The 22,992-nt window shown below is 46.8% G+C and overlaps 1 protein-coding gene across 3 annotated transcripts in view; it reads right to left on the reverse strand.

Annotated features, from left to right (window-relative positions):
* Nucleotides 1–380: 380 nt before the first annotated feature.
* The window catches only part of LOC145538172 (inhibitor of carbonic anhydrase-like), a 45,249-nt gene continuing 22,637 nt past the window's right edge, over nucleotides 381–22,992 (reverse strand). For 2 of the 3 annotated variants that reach the window (XM_081569777.1, XM_081569776.1), the window contains exons 7-17: nucleotides 22,803–22,981; nucleotides 21,293–21,464; nucleotides 19,683–19,834; nucleotides 17,603–17,693; nucleotides 16,402–16,458; nucleotides 13,855–14,010; nucleotides 10,733–10,874; nucleotides 4,720–4,784; nucleotides 3,810–3,994; nucleotides 1,966–2,152; nucleotides 381–1,133 (exon numbers count right to left, since the gene is read on the reverse strand). In XM_081569777.1, the coding sequence (XP_081425903.1) occupies nucleotides 1,099–1,133; nucleotides 1,966–2,152; nucleotides 3,810–3,994; nucleotides 4,720–4,784; nucleotides 10,733–10,874; nucleotides 13,855–14,010; nucleotides 16,402–16,458; nucleotides 17,603–17,693; nucleotides 19,683–19,834; nucleotides 21,293–21,464; nucleotides 22,803–22,981 (1,421 nt within the window). In that variant the 3' untranslated portion in view covers nucleotides 381–1,098. The remainder of the gene's footprint in view (nucleotides 1,134–1,965; nucleotides 2,153–3,809; nucleotides 3,995–4,719; nucleotides 4,785–10,732; nucleotides 10,875–13,854; nucleotides 14,011–16,401; nucleotides 16,459–17,602; nucleotides 17,694–19,682; nucleotides 19,835–21,292; nucleotides 21,465–22,802; nucleotides 22,982–22,992) is intronic. The other variant, XM_081569778.1, reaches the window with a different exon arrangement.

The following is a 22,992-nucleotide window of genomic DNA, read 5'->3' on the forward strand; positions in this document are numbered from 1 at the left end:
GTCAATTCTTCGCATGAGGTGGCCAAAGTATTGGAGTTTCAGCTTCAACATCAGTCCAGTCACTTTGGCTTCCCCAAACTCCTATCTCTGTTCCTCAACTCAACGTGATGGGCTCTCATGGGTTCCTCCTCCCTTTGCTGTGATCTGGAAATTTCCTCTAGGCAAAGACTAAGGTCATCACGGTGCTTACCTCTTTTCTTTGCCCTCTTTCAAGGATCACATAGTCCTGCACTATTGTCGTCCAGTGTTTAAAAACATTTGTGCAACATATTTTTTCCCCAGTTTTTCAGTTGTTTATGGAAGAGGAACAAATTCTGTACTGGTTATTCTTTCACAGGCAGAAGCAGAGGTCCAAACACCAAACTGTACTTCACAGTATATTACTTGGGTTCCCATGCAGTGTTTATTTCACCATAGGCTGGAGTCATGGTAATAACAGAAATGGTAAAATCTCTGATAAGAAACTCACTTAAGTAAATGTAAATCACACTTTCAGGAAATTGACTGAGGAAGGATAGTAGGATTAGATTTTTACAGTAATTTTGATATTTTTCAATTAATCTGGAGTTTAATTCTACCTGAAATTATGAATGTTAAATACATGAATATACTTTTAAAATGCACAAACTCATTCTTTCTTTATTTTCATTATCTAAGTCCTGATAGTGCACATACTGATGCTTTCTTTGCACACTTACTATCACCACTCAGACTCCCTTTAGACAGATTTATTGCTTAAATTCAATGTAAGTGATCTGACTCTTGGGTAAAATAATCAAAGAATAGACAGGGAAGTTGACTTAGTCTTGTAGAGGTCTTTAAAATACACATAATTTAATAGATACTAAATTCACAAGCACAATTCTAGTATAAAGAAATCATTCTCTTGCCCTCCCCGCAAAAATTTGAGAACATTTCATGAAGTTTTCTGAGAAGACACAATAATTTTTATTCATTTCAACTTTTGCATCAGTTACAGTATATAATTATAAAGATAAGTGATGTTAACACAGACCCACCATGCAGACAAGTGAGGATGTGACCCCACTGTATTTTCAGGCTCTGAGTATCTCTGTGTTTGCCCACTTTGATCAGTTTTTAATTTCCATGGAATGTGCAGGCATCCAGAAGTTCTGTGAGAGGTAACATAAGAGAAAGATCGTCAGGTACTGCCTGTGCTTATTAAACACGATCCTTTTCCTATTTTCTAAAAGTAAATGGTAGATAATAAGGATTTTTTTAAAATTTCTCTCTCATCCCTCTAACTGATATCAATGCTATTCTTAAACTTCTACCTTTTCCTCTCCTGCTCTCCTCATCTTTAACACATGATATAATTTAACAAAAATTCAGGCACACTCCCAATAATTTGATTATTCCAGGTCTAATTTCATTTCTCCAACTTATTTCTTTTTGAGGCAGCTGTGCCATTTCTATAACACACAGAAATAGAGACAAATTATATACTTAGTGATACTTCTATATATGTGTATATGTAGAAATGGACTACTTAGTGCTAACACTTTGTTTCTATTAAATTGCATAAAGTATTATCTATACGTTTTACTTAAAATCTTGAGAATTGGTCCTTTGAGAATTAAGTGGTATATATGTGTCATTTTCAACCTTCTCCCTATACAGAAGTGCTAACACACATTTTCATTCTAGTAGCCAAAGAAAGTGGAAAAGGACATGTAAACAAGTTCAGTTTGCAAAAAATCTCTAGTTCTACTGTACCCTCTGTCTCCTTCAAACAATTTGGCCTTTTCAGGTAGTATCTTATACTGTTGCCTAATTGAGTTGCTTCCCTGGTAAGCCTGAATCCTCCTGCGGGGCCAGGAGTAAGCCCTCTGAATCTTTATGCTCCTATTGGTACCGGCCCAGGCTTGGCACAAGGTCATCCTTAAGACAAACATGTTTGCCTTGACGCACATGTTACTACTCCTTGGTGTTTATTCTACTCACCAGAGGGTAAGCAATGCCTCACATTAGCAATAGCCTGAAGATACTCTGGCCCTAAGTATTTTTGGTAAGTTGTTCTGTCCTGAAGGTTAGCCAGACATTCTGTGTCGTCACTGAAGAGCAGGTCCTTGGCTGGGGATTTAAACAGCTGGAACATCATGTATTCAAACCCATTTCTTCCGAAGAGCTCCTGGGTCAGACAGACAGACAGAAAGTGAGTGACCAGCATCCCCAGCAGCAACGGGCCACATGTTCTGCACCAGAAGCCCCAAGTCTGCTGGACTGCTCAGCTCCAGCCCCTGGCAACCCTGGAACATAGCAACAGCTTAGGAGGCACCAGAGCAAAATGGCAAAAAGTTCTCTGGGTTCAAAGCCAGGCCCTAGCTTTTCCTATCATGTGACTTAAGAATATTCTTGACTGAGCTCAGTGAACTTCAGTTTGTATGTGTGCATGCTCAATTGTGTCTGACTCTTTGGGACCCCGGGGACTATAGCCCACTAGGCTCCTCTGTCCATGAAATTTTCCAGGCAAGAATACTGGAGTGGGTTGCCATTTCCTTCTCCAGGAGATCTTCCCAACCCAGGGATCAAAACTGCATCTCTTGCGCCACAGATTGTTTTCCACTGCACCAAGGTGGAAACACCTGAACTTCAATTTACTCATTTGTAAATAGAGGTGATTACATTAGATACTGAGATGATTTATGCAAAAAGTGAGAGTGTTATTCGCTCACTCATGTCCAACTCTTTGCAACCCCGTGGACTCCTCTGTCCATGGAATTCTCCAGGCAAAATCACTGGAGTGGGTAGCCATTCCCTTCTCCAGGGGATCTTCCTGACCCAGGGATTGAATCTGCATCCCTTGCATTGCAGCCAGATTCTTTACTATCTGATAAAGAATACAGGGAAGCCTGATGTATGTAAAGCAACTGCTAAAAAGAGCCCCAAGTTCACTGCTCTTTTACTATCCCACCAACAATTGGTGGATTTTTTCAACTCTCTGAGTCAGCTTTACATGTTTTCCTGTGACCAGATCCCTTGCTACCTTGCATCTTCTGTTCTCTGAACCTGACCCAGACACTGATCATTTCCATTGCTTCCTGCCCCTCCCCCCACTTCCTTTGTCCACTTCCTTTGTAGTGGAGGTGGCAGCTCACTCTGGATAGAACCATCCCTTCAAAAGCCCAAGTCCAAGAGCCTCTTGTGTTGCCAGCTGCCTCTGGGTCATCACCCATTAACCAGGATGTGTCGACAGCATATGCTAAGATACAGGTTACTCATTTGGGGCTCCTCCAGGAATAGGGTGCGCAAAAGGCAGACGAGGCTTTGGGTTCCTTAAGATCACTTGATTCAGGCAGCCACTATTCCCTAGGGTCAGCCCTTTTTAGCTGCCTATAGAGGTCTTGAGTATCTGAATGTTGGCTCTTTGACTTTCATGAAGCCCAAAACAGTGCTCAGCCTGCCCAGCTTCAAGAAACACAGTGAGGTCCTCTTTTGGTCCAGCAGAGTAACCTCTGTTCCATCTTTCCCACACATAGCCCTGCCTGGTGGGAAGGGCACCTGGGCTGACTCCCTTACAGGACAGAACAAGCCCAGGAGGTACCATGACTCTGCTCAGCCTCAGGGAGCCACTTGAGATGCCCATGTGTCTGGACTCTTCCAGTCCACTGGGATACCCTAGACAGCCCCAGAGCAAGAAGTGAGCACAGCCACCAGCCTCCCACTTTCATCAGAGGCAGGGTCCACTGCGCGGGGAAAAAGAGTGTGTGACTGGGCTGGGGTGTGTCTGTGCAGCTCTGCAAGCGAGCTGAGGATTTGTGTGGGGGATGAGGGATGAATTCCCACACCTGTTGGTTGAAGAGCATTCTGCGGACAAAATCTGCCTTATCTTTCCTCGAGACCACAGCATGACTTGGGACTATGGCCAAGTGGCAGCTCTGAGCCTCAGTCACAGGCTTCCTAGAGCCATCGAGGCACAGCAGCTGGAAGTCCTCGTGTTTTAGATTCTTTGCCCAGTCTTCAGGGTTCTTTCCTGGAGAGAGAGAAGAGGTGGAGGGTCACAGCTAATGACTTCAGTCAAGGCACCCTCACTGGGGGATGTGACTGACCACCAGTGCCTGGGAGAATCACAAAGGCACAAACAGAACAATAAAGCCTTTACAATAAAACAGAAGAGAAACATTCATAAACTCATAAATTCATTTGTCAGTCCTGTTAAAGGCAAAGATTTCCTCAACATGCCTGAAAAGTGCTAGTCAAAAAAGAGAAGATCGACTGATTAAACTACATTAAAATGAAGAATGTTAATCAAAAGACATCATTAAGAAACCAGGGAATTCCCTGGTAGTTCAGTGGTTAGGACTCCAGGCTTCCACTGCTGGGCCCAGGTTCAACTCCTGGTGGGGAACTAAGATCCCACAAGCCTCGCAGCATGGTCAAAAAAAAAAAAAAGTGAAAGGCAAGTATTTTCAAAGAGGGACAAGATATGTGCATTACAAATAGCTGACAAAAGCTTTTGTCCAGAAAATACAAAGAATGCCTAAAAATCAAGACAGCCAGACGTGCTCCTATGGACTGTGGCCTTTGTGTGTTTGTTGGTTGGGTTCAAGGCCAATGTGATAACCAACTCTGTCCAGTCTGACCAGACGTGAAGAATTTTTTCATTCCCTAAATAAAAAAGGTTAGGACCAAGGTGACTGCCTGGGGAGTGATTTCCCGAGTTTTCCTGAGGGAGGAAAGGACAGTGCGGGGGCATACCGTCAGTGTTCTGCAGCACTGTGGGGTGTTTCACGAAGGCCACATCTCCCTTCTCAACCAGACACCTGCACAGAGAGGGTCAGGTCAGCACAGAGGACCCACAGAGGTAGGAGAGAGCAGCTCCAGGACAGAGTCCCAGGGAGCTCCCACCCCCTCCCCCAGGCAACTGGGCACATCTAACATGGCCCGCTTCCTCCACACACACTGCTGTAATGTCTGCTGTCCCTGGGAACTTCAGAAGAAATGTCACAGAAAAAGAAATCTGCTTATTTAGATTCCACTGTAGATACCCATTGCTTGCTCCCTTATTTTAAACAGTGATTGGTTTCTCCACGGGAGATGCTTGTGTTCTCCCATTAACAGGGCTATCCGAAGACAGTTCTCTGGCTGGATCAAAACTCATGTCAGAGATTAAGATCAGTGTGGAAGATGTGATTCTGAAAGAGTCTTGTCACACCTTATGTGTCTACGCAGCCTTAACAAAAGTTAATGTCCATGTATCACAAGATATTTTTCATGCTTAATCTCCTGAAAAATGTTTCTCAGTGTTTAAGGTGCATGCTTTGGGAGAAGCGTTGAGCACACTAAAAATCAGTGTTGTGACATTCAGTCAGTTGGAAATTGATATTATTAATTTTTAGGAACACCTCCCCAGTTTTCTCTGTCCCATCAGCAGGCCTCTCTATCCTTCACTAGAATCGGTTACTCCCATCAATTTTCCTAAGCAATCTTGTCCTATTTCTTTGTCTTAACAACCTCCCCTCAGTAATCCCAGTCCTGAATGAGTCCAATCGTCTGTCTCAGGTGTGTCTGCACCTCAGCAGTGAGGTAGACGGGAGCTCCCCAATCCTTAACTTCACCTGGGCATTCTGGCATCCCTTCTCTACTCTAGACCTGTGACTCTCCAAGAGTGGGTTGGACCAGCAGCATCAGCAACGCTGGGAACGGGTTATAAATGCACATTCTTGGGCCCTGGACTCACTGGCTCAGGAACTCTGGAGTGGGATTCAGCCCTCTGGCTTTGAATAAGCCCTGTGGGAGTGTGCTCAAGTGAGTATGAGAGACCACTGCCTGAGACAGCATCCCCATGACTCTTTGTGACCCCATGGACTGCAGCCCACCAGGCTCCTCTGTTCATGGGGATTCTCCAGGCAAGAATACTGGAGCGTATTCTCCAGTATACTGGAGTCCTCTTCCAGGGGATCTTCCCAACCCAGGGATCAAACCCAAGTTTCCCGCATTGCAGGCAGATTCTTTACTGTCTGAGCCACCAGGCAAGCCACTCTACAGAGCAGGGACCCCAAAAGGTTCTCCCACTTCCTGTAAACCTCTGTCTCTCCATACACCCCTCCACAACACTTACACTCTGTCATGTACTCTGGCTTCACAGAAGAAATACAGAGATCATCATGCGGGCTTCCTTTCAGCATCCTTCTGTCAAATCTGGCAGCCCTAGACTCTAGCACTCTCCTGCCCTCCAGGGACAAAGGAGGAGGGAAGGCCTCCCTCCAGGTAAAGTCTCCTCCCCAGGGACTCTGCACCCCACCTCGACCCACACTCAGGCACTTTCCATGCAGTCATCCTCTTTCCCCTCTATAACTCTCTTCACTGGGCTCTTTCCGTCAGCATTTATGCTTCTTTTTAAAAATAAACAAACACTAAGCCTTGCCTTGACCCTACACTGCCCTTAGCAATGGGCCTCTCCCTCAAAGTCATCCAAACACCTAACAGCATCATCATAGCACTTACCATCAGCATTCCTGCACATGACTCCCCGACCCTTGCCAGTCATCTTAGGGGACTGACTCGCTATTGTATCTGCTCCTGCCTGGGTCACCAGATCCAGTTCATTGTACTTGTTTTATTTGATGTCCCAAGTCCATCCTTTCTCCAGTGATCTTAATTGTCATCTTTGTTTTAGACTAAACATAATATGTCTATGTATCTGTCTTGGAAGTCTTTTCTCTTCCACTGATTTGTCAGTTATCACATAAACCAGCCTGTATCGATCACAGTATTAAGTAGTACTATAATGTGATTTTTATATCTAAGAACACAAAATTCCCTTTGTATAACATTGGTTTTTAATTCTCGGCTCTTATTTAGTCTACCAAGTGTTAATATTTTTTGAGTTCTGACTAGGCCTCCCCATCCCCTTCAACCCACCTGGTCACACTGGAGGCAGCTAGGACTTTACAACACAACTTCAGGGCATGAGTTGTGTGAGCAGGAAGATTTCCCCTGAACTGGGCTGACAATCACCCTCCCTGCTGTGTTGAAGCTAGACTGTAGTGGGGGAGGGGGATAGGACAGACATGGATTTCTATTAGGGGTTATAATCAGGGAGAGACAATGGTGGTTTAGATCAAGGTGGTATCAGCAGAGATGGGTGATGAGGTCAGTTCTCGTTACCCTTTGCAGGTAGAGCTAACATAATATGATGATATGGGGTCTCAGAGAAAGAGAGTAGACATGGTTAATACACATCAAGACTTTGACTTTTTCCAAAAGGAAAAACAGAGTTACCTTTAACTGAGATGGGGAAGACTGCAGGAGGTACTGGTTCGGATGGGAGTGTGTGAAATTCAAAAAGCTCAGTTAAAAAAAAAAAAAAAAAAAAAGCTCAGTTTGGGACATTTAAACTGAACCTGGTGATTAGACATCCAAGTGGACATGCCCAGTAGGCAGTTGGATGTATGAGTTTGGAGTTTCATCTGGTGTTTTGAAGAGATGTCTGAAGAGGAACGTAAATTTGGGAATTGTCAACATACAGAACTAGATGGAGAAGGAGAAGTGGGCATCAGAGGATGAGATGGCTGGATGGCATCATCGATGCAAGGAACATGAACTTGGGCAAACTCCAGGAGATGGTAAGGAATGGGGGGCCTGGTGTGCTGTAGTCCATGGGGTTGCAAAGAATTGGACATGACTGGGCGACTGAACAACAACAAGAACTAGATAAAACCACTAAAGCCTGAGCACTAAGAGACAAGACCAAGGCTGGAGCCCCGGGGCTTGCCAATACATAGAGGTCAGGGAATGAAGCAGAACCTGCAGAGGGGCTGAGGTGCAGTAACAGGAGAAGAAGGAGGGAACCCAGGAAAGTGTGGTGTCCTGAAGCCAGAGAAAATGTATGCAAGAGGAGGAAGAGATGGGCGGTGCCAATGATCTGGGCTTTGGATTTATTTGCAACACAGAAGTCCCTGGCGATTTAAAAGGATGATTTCAGAACTTCCCTGGTGGTCCACAGGCTAAGACTCCTTGCTCCCAATGCTGGGGCCCAGGTTCGATCCCTGATTAGGGAACTAGATCCCACATGTCAGAACCAAGGGTTCACATGCTACATCTAAGGATCCTACATACCACAACGAAGACCCCATGCAGCCAGACAAATAAATATATTTTTTAAAAGTGTAGTTTCAGCTGTGTGGTGGATGGCGGTGGATGAGGGTCAAGGGGGGGCGGTGGGCAGCAGGTGTGGTGGGAATAATCTTCCCACGTGCCAACAATGAGGAAGAATGTCTTCTGTAGATAATTTAAATACAATAATGAAAACCAACTCCACTGGTTGGGGAGGGAGAGGTGAACAGTTTCTTAAACTAGGTTTGGGGGAGATTGAAAGGAGAGAAACTGAACTGAGCAAGGACATTAGAATAACCTCCTTCAAGGACTTCTGTTGTAAAGAAGAGAGAAACAGGAGGTTGCTGCAGAGGACGGTGAGATCAAGAGAAGTTTGTCTTACTTATTTATGTTTAGGATGAGAAAGAAGCAGCATGTTTGTGTGCTGCTGGAAGTAATTCTGTGGAGAATAAGATGTGATGACACAGGAGGAAGAGGAGAGGCGTGCTGGGGCAACGCTCTTCAACAGGCTGCAGGGAGGTGATGCCAGCACAGGATCGGGCTCAGCAGGAGCCAGCCTGCTCATCCCCAGTAGAAGTGGCAGTGCACCCACCGGCATGCAGGTTAGCACATGCACAGATATGGCAGTGGTACACTGGCGTTTCTCTCTGGATGACCTCAATTTTCTCAGGTGAAGGAGGAAACAAAAGTGTGATAGATGGAGGAAGAAACGTTGGATGACTGAGGAGAGGAAAGAGCATGGAATGGTCTTGTAAGAGAGTGGGATGGTAACGGACTAGAGACGGTCTGGCTCATCTGAACTGGGTTCTCATTACTTTACAGGAAGGCCAGTCAGCTTGGAGGCCCTGGCACCAAAGGGGAATGTTGGACCCAACCCAGGTCACAGTTCAGCCAGGAATAGGCGACAGGCATTTGAGGATGTGCACAGGAGAATAACTATCACGGTTGGCTGTAGAACGTATGCTGTGGTCTGGAGGGGGAAAAGTTTATGAGGGGGGTGAGAACAGGATCAACGGATCTCAGGTCAGTAGGAATGCTGGAGTCAGGAAGCTGGAAGCAGAGCCAAGGCAGGCAGGAGGTGGTGGGGAGAATGAGATGCCTAGAGCTAAGACTGTTCTTTGTGTCCCCATCTTCACAATGGAACTTCCATGGTTCTGGACAGAACTCTAGGTCTCTGTGACACTATCATAATCATACCAAAATGGGGCCATGGACCCTAACACTGATGCACATCTCAATGGAAAGAAAAGTTCAAATATTTTAGCCTCAGTTTAATGTTCATATATTTATGTAGTAGGGTCTATGAAAATATGTAATTTATATATGGTTTATGAAGGTGACAAAACTTTGGAGAGGGAGGGACAAAGCAGTCTGGCCATGTGATGACTAGAAGCCTCCTTTCTAGAGGCTCCCACATTCTCCACACAACCCCAACTCCATGGCACCCTCAAGTGCCCTCCACACTTGGAATTAACTCTACCTCCTGAGCCAGATCTCCAAGGGCAAAACAGCCAATGGCTGCAACCCCAGCCTCCCCTCACCTGGGCCCACCTCCCAGTGCTCTACTCTGGGGCCTTCTCTGACCTCAAACACAGCACGATTTGTCTAGCCTTGCCTTTGTCCTCACTGTTCCTTCTTCCTGGATTATACTTCTCCAGATTTTCTCAGGCCTGATTCCCTTTCAATATTTAACCCTCAATATTTAACAGCCCCTCCATGATGCTGAGGCCTTCCCTGACCACTTTTTCTAAGATTATCCCTGAGTCACTGCCATATCACGCCCCTCGGTTCCACGCCCCCATACACACACCCTGTAGCACTTACCACAGTCAGAAAGTGATCGTCCTTTATATGTTGTCTTACTCCCCCCACGAGACACAGGGGCCATGTGTCTTGCTGTTGCTCTAACTCACCTACCTAGAACAGTGCCTGCACATACTAGGTGCTCAATAAATATTTATTGAATGAATGGAGGAGCCCAGGAATACGTGTTTTTAAATGTACTTATCAAACAGGTGTAAAATGCACATACTCAGTGTCCTTCCTTTGATCTCAAACTGGGCTCTGGAAGATCCTGTGACTTGTCCACAGTCATACAGAAGGAAGGGTCAAAAGCAGAAGCAGGGCTGTGACCTGTGCTTATCATTCTCGCCCCTCCCCGGGTGCCCTGAGTCCACCAGCTCTGCCCGAGAGTGCTTCAGAAAGGGACCAGGACCTGAGTCCTCAGGGCCCCTGGGAATCTGCAGTTCTGTTCTCCAGTCCTGGCCCCTCCTAATGCAGCACCCAGATGGTGGGGTGCTGAGAAAAGAGAAAGGACAAGAGGTTCACTGCTGCTGCTGCTGCTGCTGGTGCTAAGTCACTTCAGTCATGTCCGACTCTGTGCAACCCCATAGATGGCAGCCCAAGAGACTCCCCTGTCCCTGGGATTCTCCAGGCAAGAATACTGGAGTGGGTTGCCATTTCCTTCTCCAGTGCGTGAAAGTGAAGTCGCTCAGTCGTGTCTGACTCTTTGCAACCCCAGGGACTGCAGCCTACCAGGCTCCTCCATCCATGGGATTTTCCAGGCAAGAGTACTGGAGTAGGGTGCCATTGCCTTCTCCGAGGTTCACTGGGTTGGTGCCAAAGCAAAAGGCAGTGGGCAAATGCTACTTGCCTGAGCGCCCCACTTGAGCCGTAGTACTGCTCTTGGCTGTTGGGAGCACACATGTGGCCTGGCTTGAAGCTACCTCTGCACAGAGCACAGAGGCTGGACTCCGGATCAGACCCAGGGGCACAGCTTTGACTGAAGAATTCATCTGCACAGGAGGACACCAGAGGTTAGCTTTCCCTGCCTGTGTTGGCAAGAAAGCCTCAGATTTTGTCCCTAAAATTGTCTGAGTGACATAAAGACACATTCAGGTGTTTAGTACTATATGATTAGAAATAAGAACCTAAGGAATAGAAAAAGAAAAAAGGTTGCAGCTGGAGCAAAGTAAAGGGAACCTGGTTGAAGCTGGGACAAGGGTCTGTGAGATCACTAAAGTCCTGGCACAGGGCAGTAGGGGGAGGGATGGACACGGATTTAACTCTAGGAGAGTGGACGAAATTGGAAGTTTTGGTTGACCCTGTCCTGCACACTTTCCAATCTCTATTGCCCTTGTCCATCTTTACAAGGTCTGCAGTTATGACTCAAAGGACAGGAAGGAGCCCAAGAGGCCCGACTGCCCAGCCCTGTGCTGAGCCCCAAGGTACCACTATGATGAAACCACAGAAGCCCTGCCCTCCTGGAGCCCAAGTTCACGGAGTGACAGTCACAACTCAAGTAACTACACCATGAATTAGCATTTCCCCATAATTGTATTTCCCCAACATGCTCTGGGGAAAAGAATATGCTCCACAGCTACAAATAAAGGAGCCTGGTGCAGCCATAGGAGTCAGGGAGAGGTCTCAAGTGGAGAGATGAAGAATGAATAGGAGTTACCCTAGTGAAGGGCAAAGGATGTGCTTCCTAGAGAGGGAGCAGCATCTGCAAAGGCTAAGGCAAGGGTTGGGGGAGGGAGGCACACAGCACAGAGAGCTTAATGGAGGCCCACTGGGCCTGAACCACTCAGTCATCCAGTGAGTGGGAAGGGTCAGGGTCCAGACCACGTGTGATGGTCTACATCTTTGTGTACATTTTGTTTTTTATTTGTAAAGAAATGAGGAGCCTCTGACTGGCTAGATAATGTTGGGCCAAGGGTCTAGCAGCAGGATGAGTCAAGACAGATGTGGGGTGCAGGCAGCAGGCTACTGCTGGAGTCCAGGGGACATGAGGGCTGCTTGGAGTCTCACAAAGCAGAGGGAGGAGCTAGGTGGAGAGAGGATGGCTGAAATCTCATGCTGGACGGATATGTGGAGATGACAGGTTGGTTTCCGGCTGGGGCCAGTGCACGGACTGGGAGCCTCCAGCAAACTGGGTGGCTCTGGGGCAGGACCAGGCTTGGTAGAGACAATGCATTTTATTTTGTACAGGTTAAGTTTAATGTACTTTTGAAATACAAGATTAGATAATGTCAAACAAGCAGTTCAATATATGCAGGTTTTGAGATCAAAGAGAAATCCGTGCTAGGGACAAAACCTGACATTGTCAGCATATTGACATAATAACAGTGACAGCAGCAAACATTGATCTAGTGCTTGCTCTGTGCCTAGCTTTGCACATATAATATTGGTTTAGATGGTCATCTAGGCTGTAGGCATAGATGTGAGGGCTTGGGGGTTGAGTTTAAAGCGGGGGAAAAAGTTGCTTTGAGCACCTCAAACATTTATTAACCAGGTTGGGAAACAGGGACTTTGTAGGGGTAAGAGAAAAAAGAAGTTAGTGTGTTTTCACAAAAGCCAGGAGACTGTGGTTTAAGATGATTCAAAGAAGGAAAGGTCATGGAGGAACAGACCGGAGCCCATCATTCCAACTGAGCAACACGGAGGTCCTGGTAGCCTTGACCCCAGTTCTTCCTGTGGAATGAGGCAGGGGAGTCATCCACAGCAGGGAGTGCAGGGGTGAATGGCTCAGACCATGATTTTAAGAGGTCTGGCCATAAAGGCAGAAGGAGAAGGCTAGGAGCTAGAGGGGACAGTAGAGAGAGGGAGGATTTTTAAAGAGGAAAGATGTTGAGTGCATTTATAGGTTAATGTTGGGTGCATTTACAGGTTGAGAGAAATTGTCGGATAAACCAGAGGACCAGAGGAAGAAACGGTAACTGAGGGTGCAGCTCTGGGGAGGGGGTTGAGGCAGGGACCAACAGCCAAGTGGGTAGGAGGACTGGCTGAGCAGATGCAGCCAGCAGGAGCCCTGGGCTTTGTTGGTAGGGTATTGACGGGAACTGTCCTGATGGCTTCAAGTGTCTCTTGCAGAAGCAGACAAGATCATCTGCTCAGAAAGGGTGGTAGACAGGTGAGAGTGGGATGGAAGTGTATGGACAACTAGGACATTAGGATAATTACTGGGAAGTGTGGGGAGTGGAGCAGAGGAACAGTAGGGGTGCTCGTGAGCCTGCAGTTGTTGGGGGCATGGGTGGTGCTGAGGCCAGCGGCTGGAACATCTGCATGGAATGAGTTGCTCTGCCCTGTGACATTCTCCACCTGTGTTCAGCTGCTCAGGTGCAGAGCGCCAAGAGAGTGGGTGATGGGGTTCCTGCAGGACTGGGACTTGTCATACGGCTGGGGAAAGCAGGGGAGCAGGAGCCTTTTAGGTATTGGCCAGAGTGTTGCTGAAATGACTAATACAGAAATGTTAAGAGAGGTGAAGGGTGAAAGTGAAAGCTAAAGCACTCAAAGGGTGAAGCTGAACCATACTGGTGTAATGTGTTCAATTAAGAAAGCAGGTTCAGGTCTCTCGTCTTCCGAGATGGCCCACACTCTGTATGTGTGTATCTCCCCAAATAAACCTTTTTTACACTTAAAAAAAGAGAGCAAGTTCAAATGGAAAAACAACACATGCACACCAACACACACATTACACATGCACACCTACACCCCCCTCTACACTCCACTCTCGTTTTGCCAACAGGCCTCTTCCACGAGCCAGACGAAAGATGTAAAGGGTAGTGTATTTCCCTGAGATCTGCTCTTTGAGCCAAACAACTTCCGTGGAAGCAAGAGGGGAGGAGAAAGGGGGGTCCTGCTAAGGAGATGTGAAGCTTGCCCACATGTCTATCCAGCCCCTGTCCACCACCCACTTATGGCATTCGTTGAACTGAATTTTTCCCCTACATAGGCACAGGCCCATAGGCACACCGCTACTCAGCACACACTTACCAAATTTACATGACCCAGTTTGATTGTAAATGAAACCCATGGGGATGTTCCAGCCAGCAGAAGTGCCAACCTCAGTGTGGCAGGACTTCTTGCCTCGCAGAGAGTTCCAGGTTAGGTCGGCATCTGACTTCTTGACCACTGCCACAATGTAATAACCTTGCAACAGATACCAAGATGCAATTTCAGTACCTCCCAGGCCCGCCTTAAAATTTACTCCAGAGCTACGGCAGCTCAACTTCACCTGTTAGTCTCTCAGGGAGGGAGAACTGTGTGAAGCCACCTGTTTAAGTATTTCTGTTGAGTAGAAGTCCAAAAGAAAGTGCTTTAATGACTTCCTTTTTAAAGTTAAGTCTCTGATTTTCTAGCTTTATAATAACACCATTTTCTAATGATGACAATTTAATCTCTTCCTTTCCTCAATTATTTTAAAAAATCTCTTTTTTTTTATCTTACTGAATTCACTTACAAAATAATGCCAAATATATTTGGTGAGTGTGAGCATTCTTGTCTTGTTCCTGATTTTTATAGGAACACCACTGATATCTGATGTAGTCTATCATAGTATTCTGTAACAGAATTGTGCTTGTTGAGTAAGACCTAAACTGCAAGGCTGAATTTAGAGACTGAAATCATGGGTAATGTGGTTCACCACCACCACTCCCACCCCCACCCAACACACATACACACACCTTTTCTTGCTGTTGTGGTTCAGATGTCTATATAGTCAAGCCTAGAAAAGTTGGAAGTCAACAGGGCAGTGGAAGACCTCCCTCACCAATTACTAAACTACCTCAGACAAATCACTCAGCATCGAGGATCCTAAATCTCTCGTAAATGAAATGGTAACAGTAATACCCATTTAGGTACTAATACCTATTGAAGGGGATGAAATGTGCTAACACGAGCATACTGTACATTAGGAATGGGAAGGGGAGGTTACATGGATAGGTTTCTGGCCATGTTGCTAGCAGCAGAAGCAGTGCTAGACCCACTTTCTTGGTGAAGCAGATTCTCCTGCCTACTAGACTAGGCTCTATGACACCATTCCAGCAGCCAAACACTGTTAAAGTAACTTTCTTTGAGCTGTAACAATTTCAGCAAAATGGCATTAACTATTGTCATCTGGTGTGTGTGTGTGTGTGTGTGTATGTGTGTCTGTGTGTGGCTTTGGGATTAACTCCTCTCCATCTCTACTCCAATCTAACCTTCTCCATCACCCTAAACTGTCTTCCAAGCATCCTCGTTGACCCACATTTTTATATCACTGCAGTTCTTGGAAATTTCAATCACTTGTGAAGCAATTACAATTCTTTAGGACTTCATGTATTTTATAATCAGAATGACTATATTGCTGGCCCTTAGGGTTGGGGATACAGACTAAATGCAGAGAAGACTGTTAGCCAGGAAAGCAGGGAGGAAAGAGGGACAACATATCCCAGATTCTGCTCCCTTCAAAGGGGAGAAACTGTGGGGTGAGCGGCTTTGCATCCCTGAGGCCTCTGTGGAAATGGGTGGTGCAGGGCCTCTGTGATCTCAAACTTGTGCTGTGATGCTCCAAGCCCCCACACCTCCCCTAGCTCTCCTATCTCATAAGAAATTCCAAACCCAAGTGAGCACTTGTTTTCATCTCAAGATCTCCTATCACAATAGTTTTCAAAGTTTAATGCCCATCAGAATCATTCTGAGGGCTTGCTAAAACACAGAGCAGCAGCCGCATCCTGGAGCACAGCAGACCTGTGGTTGGACACAAGAAGGTTCATTTCTAATAAGTTCTCAGGCAACGCTGGTGCTGCTGGTCCAAACACCACATGACATACACAACCGCTGCTCTAGCCAATGCCCTAGATTACCCAGGGCACCTCAGAAACCGATAAAAAAACCACTTCTGTCCGTGAGATGACACACATGGCAAAACTTGTCACCTGGCCTCCTATTCTGAAGAGGAGGTTGACTCCCCTGCTATTCGAAACCAGCCACTAAAAGCTAAGGGTTAATTTCCTTTCCCTCCTCCTCTTCTTCTTTAGCAGCATCTATGACTCCCCTCTTTCTCCTCTGAGGCCTCCACTGGGCCCCAGAAATGTCAGGAATGGGCTCCTTCCCCTTGCAGAGATGGGTAGCAGCCTGTGACAGGGAGCACTGTGGTGGGTCAGGAAGGGCAGCGGGTTTCCAGTCACGGTTACTCTGCACAAGCCCAGGTGCGGCCACTTGCTGGCTGTGTGGCCCTGGGCAAGTCACACAGTCCCTGAGCCTCACTTTCCCATCTATGTGATGCACACAGCGACACCCACATTCTAGAGGACTGCAGAGCAGGAGCAGTGCAAGCAGGAGCCCGCTGTCCACTGTCACATGCTCCACAAACAGAAATTATTTCACAGCTCACGACAGATTTGCTCCTTCACGGTGAACTGTGGCAGGGTCATCTCTCTCTCTCTCTTTTTTTTTTTAACAAGTCTAGTAACTTTGGTTTATTTGTAAGGCTTTCCTCACCCCCTCTCCCCCACAACAGGCCTTTACCTTTGAGCCCCAGTGTTACTGATTCTGACTCACCTTTCATAGGTGTGTTCACACACTTAGACCCAAGCTGCTCTTTGCCATCTTGAGACACTAAAAACAATCGAGGTACAGGTCATTAAACTCTCACATTACTCAAGAAATGATTTTCTCACTCTCAACAGTCAAGAATAAAATGAGGAGAAACATTGACCAAGCAGTTTGTCATTGGCCATCAACAAGCTGAGATCCTGCCATTGTATTCCACCTCCTCTCCCCTGACCTTTGCTATTTGAAATTAGGCTCCATCCCAGAATTAGCTCAACACTTGGGGAGCTACAGCGAAAGAAAATGAAATGCTCATTGAAGGGAGTGAGGGGGAAGCAGAAGCCATAAAAACCTTCACAGAGGCTTTTCACTTTGCTATGTGATTCTAGGCATCCTGACGTTCTTCCCTTCAGAGCTCTGGGCTGTGCGGGCAGTCACTACAGTCTTGCTAGGTTGTAAGGGAAGGGGCTAGCCCATGGTTCAGAAAGACTGATTGCTACTACATTCTACCCTGGACACCTCATTCAACCTTCCCAAGCCTCAGTTATTATGGAGATACCACTATTTATTTCACCGAGTTGTTTTGTTTTGAAGGATAAAGTATGGTTCCTCACTGCCTAGCAGCTTAGGGGTTTAACAAATGAACCAGTTTTATTTTTCCTAATAGATGGATCCCCACCAAGACCATAACCTTGTAGCCCCAATCCTTAATGTTCTAACAGCTGGAGTGACTTCATTTGGATTAGTAAATTTGGCAAAAGGATCTAGGCACCTGTGGCTCTTTCTTCATTGAAGAGAATGGGGAGAGGATGGTTTTGACCTCCTTATCTGTGACAGAACATGTTTTCTTTTGCACTAAGCCGTGGATACAATCAGCCAGATTGGCTGATCAGCCAAGCATTAGTAGAACTGTCCACCTGAACTGGTGAGTGACTCTAACTCAAGGGCAATTTAACGAGCCCTGTGGCCAGTTCTGTGCCATGGTCTCCAATATCACTCTTCCAGCAATAAAGGTGTTATTTTGATTTCTCTCCAAGTTCCGCATATATTTTAGCTGGTTCTGACTCTGGGAAAATAGATGTTATTTACTAGTACTCTATGCTCCAAAAACAGCTATTGTTATCTCAACACTGAACTAAATTATTCTTCGCCTTTCTATGTCCATAGACCAGAGGGAAAAAGACACAGAGACACCCCTCCCCCCACTTACAGTAGTTCTCTGCCAGGACAGGCACCAGACCACACTTGCCCGCTGTGTAGATGAAGCCTCCATCCAAGCTCATGGCGTCAGCCTCTCCTTTCTGAAGTTAAGAAATAAAACAGTAGCACAACGGTGAGGTTGTTATCCTGTCTCACCCTCAGAGGTTTCCATCTCATTGGCTTCACATCATGTGTCTTTGTGTGTCATAAACCAAATGGAGTATGACCCAAAGCTTCTGCCACATAAACCCAGGGTTTAGAAAACTGGACATGCCTGTGGTCCCAACCCAGGTCACGCTCCCTAGACATCTGTGTGCCCTCCATGAGACCCCATTCTTAGTACGGGACATGCTGTCACCACATTTTCTCTGTGACCATTGTCACTCACTCAACAATCCACATGGTCAGACTTAGGGTATTTAATCTGTTTCTATGGGAGACGTTTTCTTCCATATGGCAGAGTTCAATTCTGTTCCTATAATCCCATTAGCACTCTAGTCTAATTGATAATTTATTAATAATTAACTTGTGATTTTAATCAATGAACTTTTCCAACAACAAAGCCCAAAACACACACTTATTTTATAGATAAGGTCATGAAGAAAAAAACATACAGACGCAGGAACACTCTTTGCTCTTCCCCTGCTAACTGCTCTTCTAGAAATCTATCTTGAAACAGTAGTAACTACAGAAGCAAAAGCTTACCTTACCATGTGCTGGGCCCTTTTCTAAACACTATAGTGATTTCCTCATGTACTCCCTCACAGAACCCAGTAAGGGAGGTACTATAATTCTCCCCCTTTTATACATTTTTTAACTGAAGCAGAGAGAAGCTAAGTAGTTTATCCAATCGATGATCACTAAGATTTAAACTCAGGTGGTTTAATTTTCTTAGCCTCTACTCATAACCACTATGGAATGTATCAGCCTCTGGGACTGACTGTCCCAAAGGACACATCCCTAAATACTTTCTATGTACATTTTTTCATCCATCAAATGAGAGAAAAAATGTATTTCATGGGCTTATCATGAGGATTAAATGAGTTAATACAAGTTAAGAGCTCATACACATGCATGGCACACAGTAAGTAACTCCAGATATATTCACCATCATTAATATTAAAGAGATACTCAAAAATATTGATAGGTGTAGAACAAAAATATCCAATCACATATTATCTATAATAGACAAGGATTCAGAAATAATTCAAACATAGACATTTAGAAATTGGTTAAATAAATTGAGGCATAAATATTTGGTGATCTATTATGCAGCCATTAAAAACATTTTAAATGAATATTTCATTACCTAAGAAAGTGCACCAATTGTGTTCAAGAATTGAAACAATAACTGTTAACATTTATTGACTGCTTATTACATGCTAGGCAATGTTACAAGTACTCAAATTCATTTAATCCTTATAACAGATAAATTCAGGAGACTATATAAATTGCAAGACCTTAATATTATGGGTTAGTCCCAGAGAGGTTTACCACAATTATGATCTTTTGAAGAAAAACTGTAGTGTTTTCTAAGTTTGTCAATTTTTCGGTCTTTTATTGATAATTTTTTTCTACTCTCCAAAACTGAAATGGACAGTTGTTAACAACATAACACCATCACTCAGAAATTATAAAGAGTTTTGAGTTGTGAAGCTGTAAATGATATTATTTTTCATTTCTCTTCCAGCATGTAATAATTTTATCATGGGAAAAAAAAAAGTTTAACCTGTCCAGAGAACCAACAAGGTTGATTTGCTTTCACAATCCACAGGGGCTCTGACCACAGGATGTCACCACGCATCCTAGGCAGGACCCCTCAGAGCTCCCTAGACTCCAGAACTGAGCTGAAGATATGGGTCCTGGGCTGCTCTGTTTCTGCCCTGCCAGAGCTGAAGGGGCATGTGGGGCCAGTGGGGTGGGACTTCAGAGAATGGGGCTGGGGGAGGCAGCATGTAACAGGCATGTCTCAGTCTCACAGCTGATGGGAAGACACGGGGAAACCGTGTCTTCCAAAGACACCACCAAACGCACAGCAGCGCTGCATGTCTGAGTGTCCAAGCCCAACTGCAGAAGCGGGTCCTCCTTACCGCGATGGCAGCAATGCAGTCCTCGGTGCTCTCCTCCGTGGTGCATGTCAAGATGCCACCGCTCAATGCACTCCACTGGTTACACTTGACATGCTCGTGATGGCCCACTGCGCACCACATCACCCTCTGGGGATCTTCTGCCTCTGGGACTGCTAGAGAAGAGCCAGGGATCCAAAAGCAGCCCCCAGATCGGGGAAGGATTCCGAGTGGCTGCCCAACCAGGCTCTTCCTGGCAGCAGCAGAGTTGACATGTCTCACGCCCATGTCACCACCTATTCCCACATATCACCTCCAGGAGAAATGGCCAACTTGGCTCCCAGACAGAGTAGCGAAGGCTGAGCAAGCCCTCTCCTGACCTCCCTTCTCAGACATCACCTCCCCAGGGGAAGCCTCTGCCAGCACCAGCCCAACTCAGGGCCTTCTGGGTTTTTTTTCTCACAGGACGGAGATCTCCCGTCCAGGGAGCATCCCCCAGTTGGAAGCCAGTGTCATTTGTTCTGGGCGGGCCTGCTTGTTCCACCCCCCACGCCCCCACACCTGCTCCTGCCACCAAATATGTCCACATCAGTCACAAGGGCTTTGGCAGATGCGCCATAACTACTGAAAAACAAAAAGAAAGGAAGGAAGGAAGGAAGCTTGGAGAGCCAAAGGAAAGCAAGTGCTGGATCGGGGCTTGCTGGATCAGTGTGTGCTCAGTCGCTTCAGTTGTGTCCAACTCTCTGTGACCCTATGGACTGTAGCCTGCCAGGCTCCTCTGTCCACGGGATTCTCCAGGCAAGAATACTGGAGCGGGTCGCCATGCCCTCCTCCAGGGGATCTTCCCGACCCAGGGATCGAACACAAGTCTCTCATGTCTCCTGCATTGGCAGGCAGATTCTTTACCACCAGTGCCACCTGGGAAGTCCAAAACCCTCTGAAATTCTAGCTCTGATCCTGGTGGTGGCAGAGGCTGTGTTTCCACTTCAGTTTAGGATGGGCTCTATTCCTTATCAAATAGACCCCCTGTGGGGTGGGGCAAGCCTGGTTAACACAAAGGAGACAGGGCTGTCATTACTTAAATGTGAAAGTCACTTAGTCATGTCTGACTCTTTGAGACCCCATGGACTATACAGTCCATGGAATTCTCCAGGCCAGAATACTGGAGTGGGTAGCTTTCCCTTCTCCAGGGGATCTTCCCAACCCAGGGATCGAATCCAGGTCTCCCACATTGCAGGAGGATTCTTTCCCAGCTGATCCACAGGGAAGCCCAAGAATACTGGAGTGGATAGCCTATCCCTTCTCCAGCGGATCTTCCCAACCCAGGCATCATACTGGGGTCTCCTGCATTGCAGGCAGATTCTTTACCAACTGAGCTATGAGGGAAGCCCCCCGTCATTACTTAAGTGGCCTGTAATCTGAAGGTCTTTCAAACCCTTTTGTGGCCCCAGGTTCAGGCCTTTTCCCAAATTCAGCAGAACATCCCCACAAGAACCCAGCGCAGTTGGCCCTCCCTTGGACCCTGCAGGCCAGTGTGGGTTGGGTGAGGTGGGGCTTGCAGGCCCCAGGAAAGCCTCCACGGCCCCGCCCTGCCCTATACCCGAGCTCTCCAGGTCTTCCCAGGACCTACACACCTCTCCCCAGATGCTGAATGACCGAAAAATACTCATATCCCAAGTATAGCTTGGCATCCATCTTAGGTGGGACTCTTAAAAACCCAATAGCGGCGTCTGTAAATAGCAGGTCTTTCCCATGAGGAGAGTAGAAGAGCTGGAATTCTCCTGACTTGTCTTTTCCAAAGTGTTCCTGTTCAACGGATAAAAGAAAGAGTAAAGGAAGGAGGCTGGCAGAGGGAAGTAAAGTAAAAACAAATCCCCAAATCAGGGGAATAGAAAGGGAGAGAAATATGAGTGCCTGAGAGTGAAGACCACGGCAAGGCCCTCCAAAGTTCCTGTGGCTCACAGGGTTCTTGAATCTTCTTCAGCAAACACTTCACTCAAATCCCAATTTGTCTCCCTTGTGCAGCCTCAGAGAAACTGCCAGGGGCTGCCCCCCAGGTCTGTACAAAGGGTAAAGGTCACCATGAGTCAGGAAGCTTCCATCTCCTATGCTGTGTTCCCATGGGTGGGGCAGCTAGTGATGGTGACCTTGTTGTTGGACATCTGATTGTCCTGAGTGGCTTCTGTGGGCTTCGTCCTGGAGTGGGTGGTGATTCAGGACCATTTAGCCTGGGGGCCATGAGCCTTGGATGCACCTGACATCCCAGGCCTGCCATGAAGGACTTCAAACACTCCCTTACTCTTTCTGGCCCTCCCAGAAAACCAAGAGCCCTTTGCTTGTAACCCCACTGACTGGCCCAAAGCTGTTCCTGATGGTAGCTGACAGTAGCACCTACCCACGTGCTCTTTGCAATGTCTGCTTTTTGCTTTTGCAAAGGCTCTGCATATTGCCTTCTCTGGCAAATCCCACATCTCCTTGGAGTGTCCACAGCTTACTCTTGGGGCCCAGAAACCTTCCCAGATACACCCTGCAAATCACTCTCTTCAAAGTACACAGTTCATGCATGCAAGGCTGTGCCCCATGGTGGTGATCTGTGTGTACAGTGCGCTCACTGTATCTTCCATAATCATCTGTGACTGATCCCATGGCAGGTCTGTGTCTAGTTCATCTCTGAATGCCTAGTGCCGAGCACAGGGCACTAACAGAGATGGGACAGGTGACAGAGGTGGGCGCGCTGGGAGGGAGGCTCTCCAGCGTAGGACACAAAATGCTCACAGTCAGAACCTTCTGCTGAGGGGTCCAGGCCAGTGGGATAAGAAAGGGGAGCAGCTCCTGGAGGAGGGGCATCTGCATTGCAGCTTGAGGATCCCTATACAACCTAGGAGAATAAAATGGGGCAACAGTGGCCTTCTGCAGAGTCCTTGGCCCATGGTGTTGGTGATGCCAAGGGAGGGAGTTTTATGGTCACTGCTGCCCATCACATATCCAGACTAAGTGCTGGTCAGTGAAGTGGAGGACATGTGGTATGGTTCCCACTGTGCCCAACACCAGGACTTCCACAGTGGCTGGAAGAGAGTGAGGGAAAGCACCCCAAATCCAAGCAGGGACCCCTATGCAGGAGGGGAAGACAGGAGGTGGGGATACCTGAGCCTGATTGAGAAGCTCCCAGATCAAGTCTTCCTTGCCATCCACACTTCGGGCCACGACGGCATGGGAAGGGACCTGGGCCAGGTGACATCCCTTGTACTCATCCACAGGCCTCCGGGTGTTTTCCCTGCAGAGCAGTTCATATTGGTCCCTGTCGGTCTGGTTAGCCAGGTTCTCTAGAGGAGGG

Source organism: Giraffa tippelskirchi, chromosome 2 (genome assembly GCF_054371585.1).
Source record: "Giraffa tippelskirchi isolate mGirTip1 chromosome 2, T2T-mGirTip1v1.2.pri, whole genome shotgun sequence".
In the NCBI taxonomy this organism is placed as follows: Eukaryota; Metazoa; Chordata; class Mammalia; order Artiodactyla; family Giraffidae; genus Giraffa; species Giraffa tippelskirchi.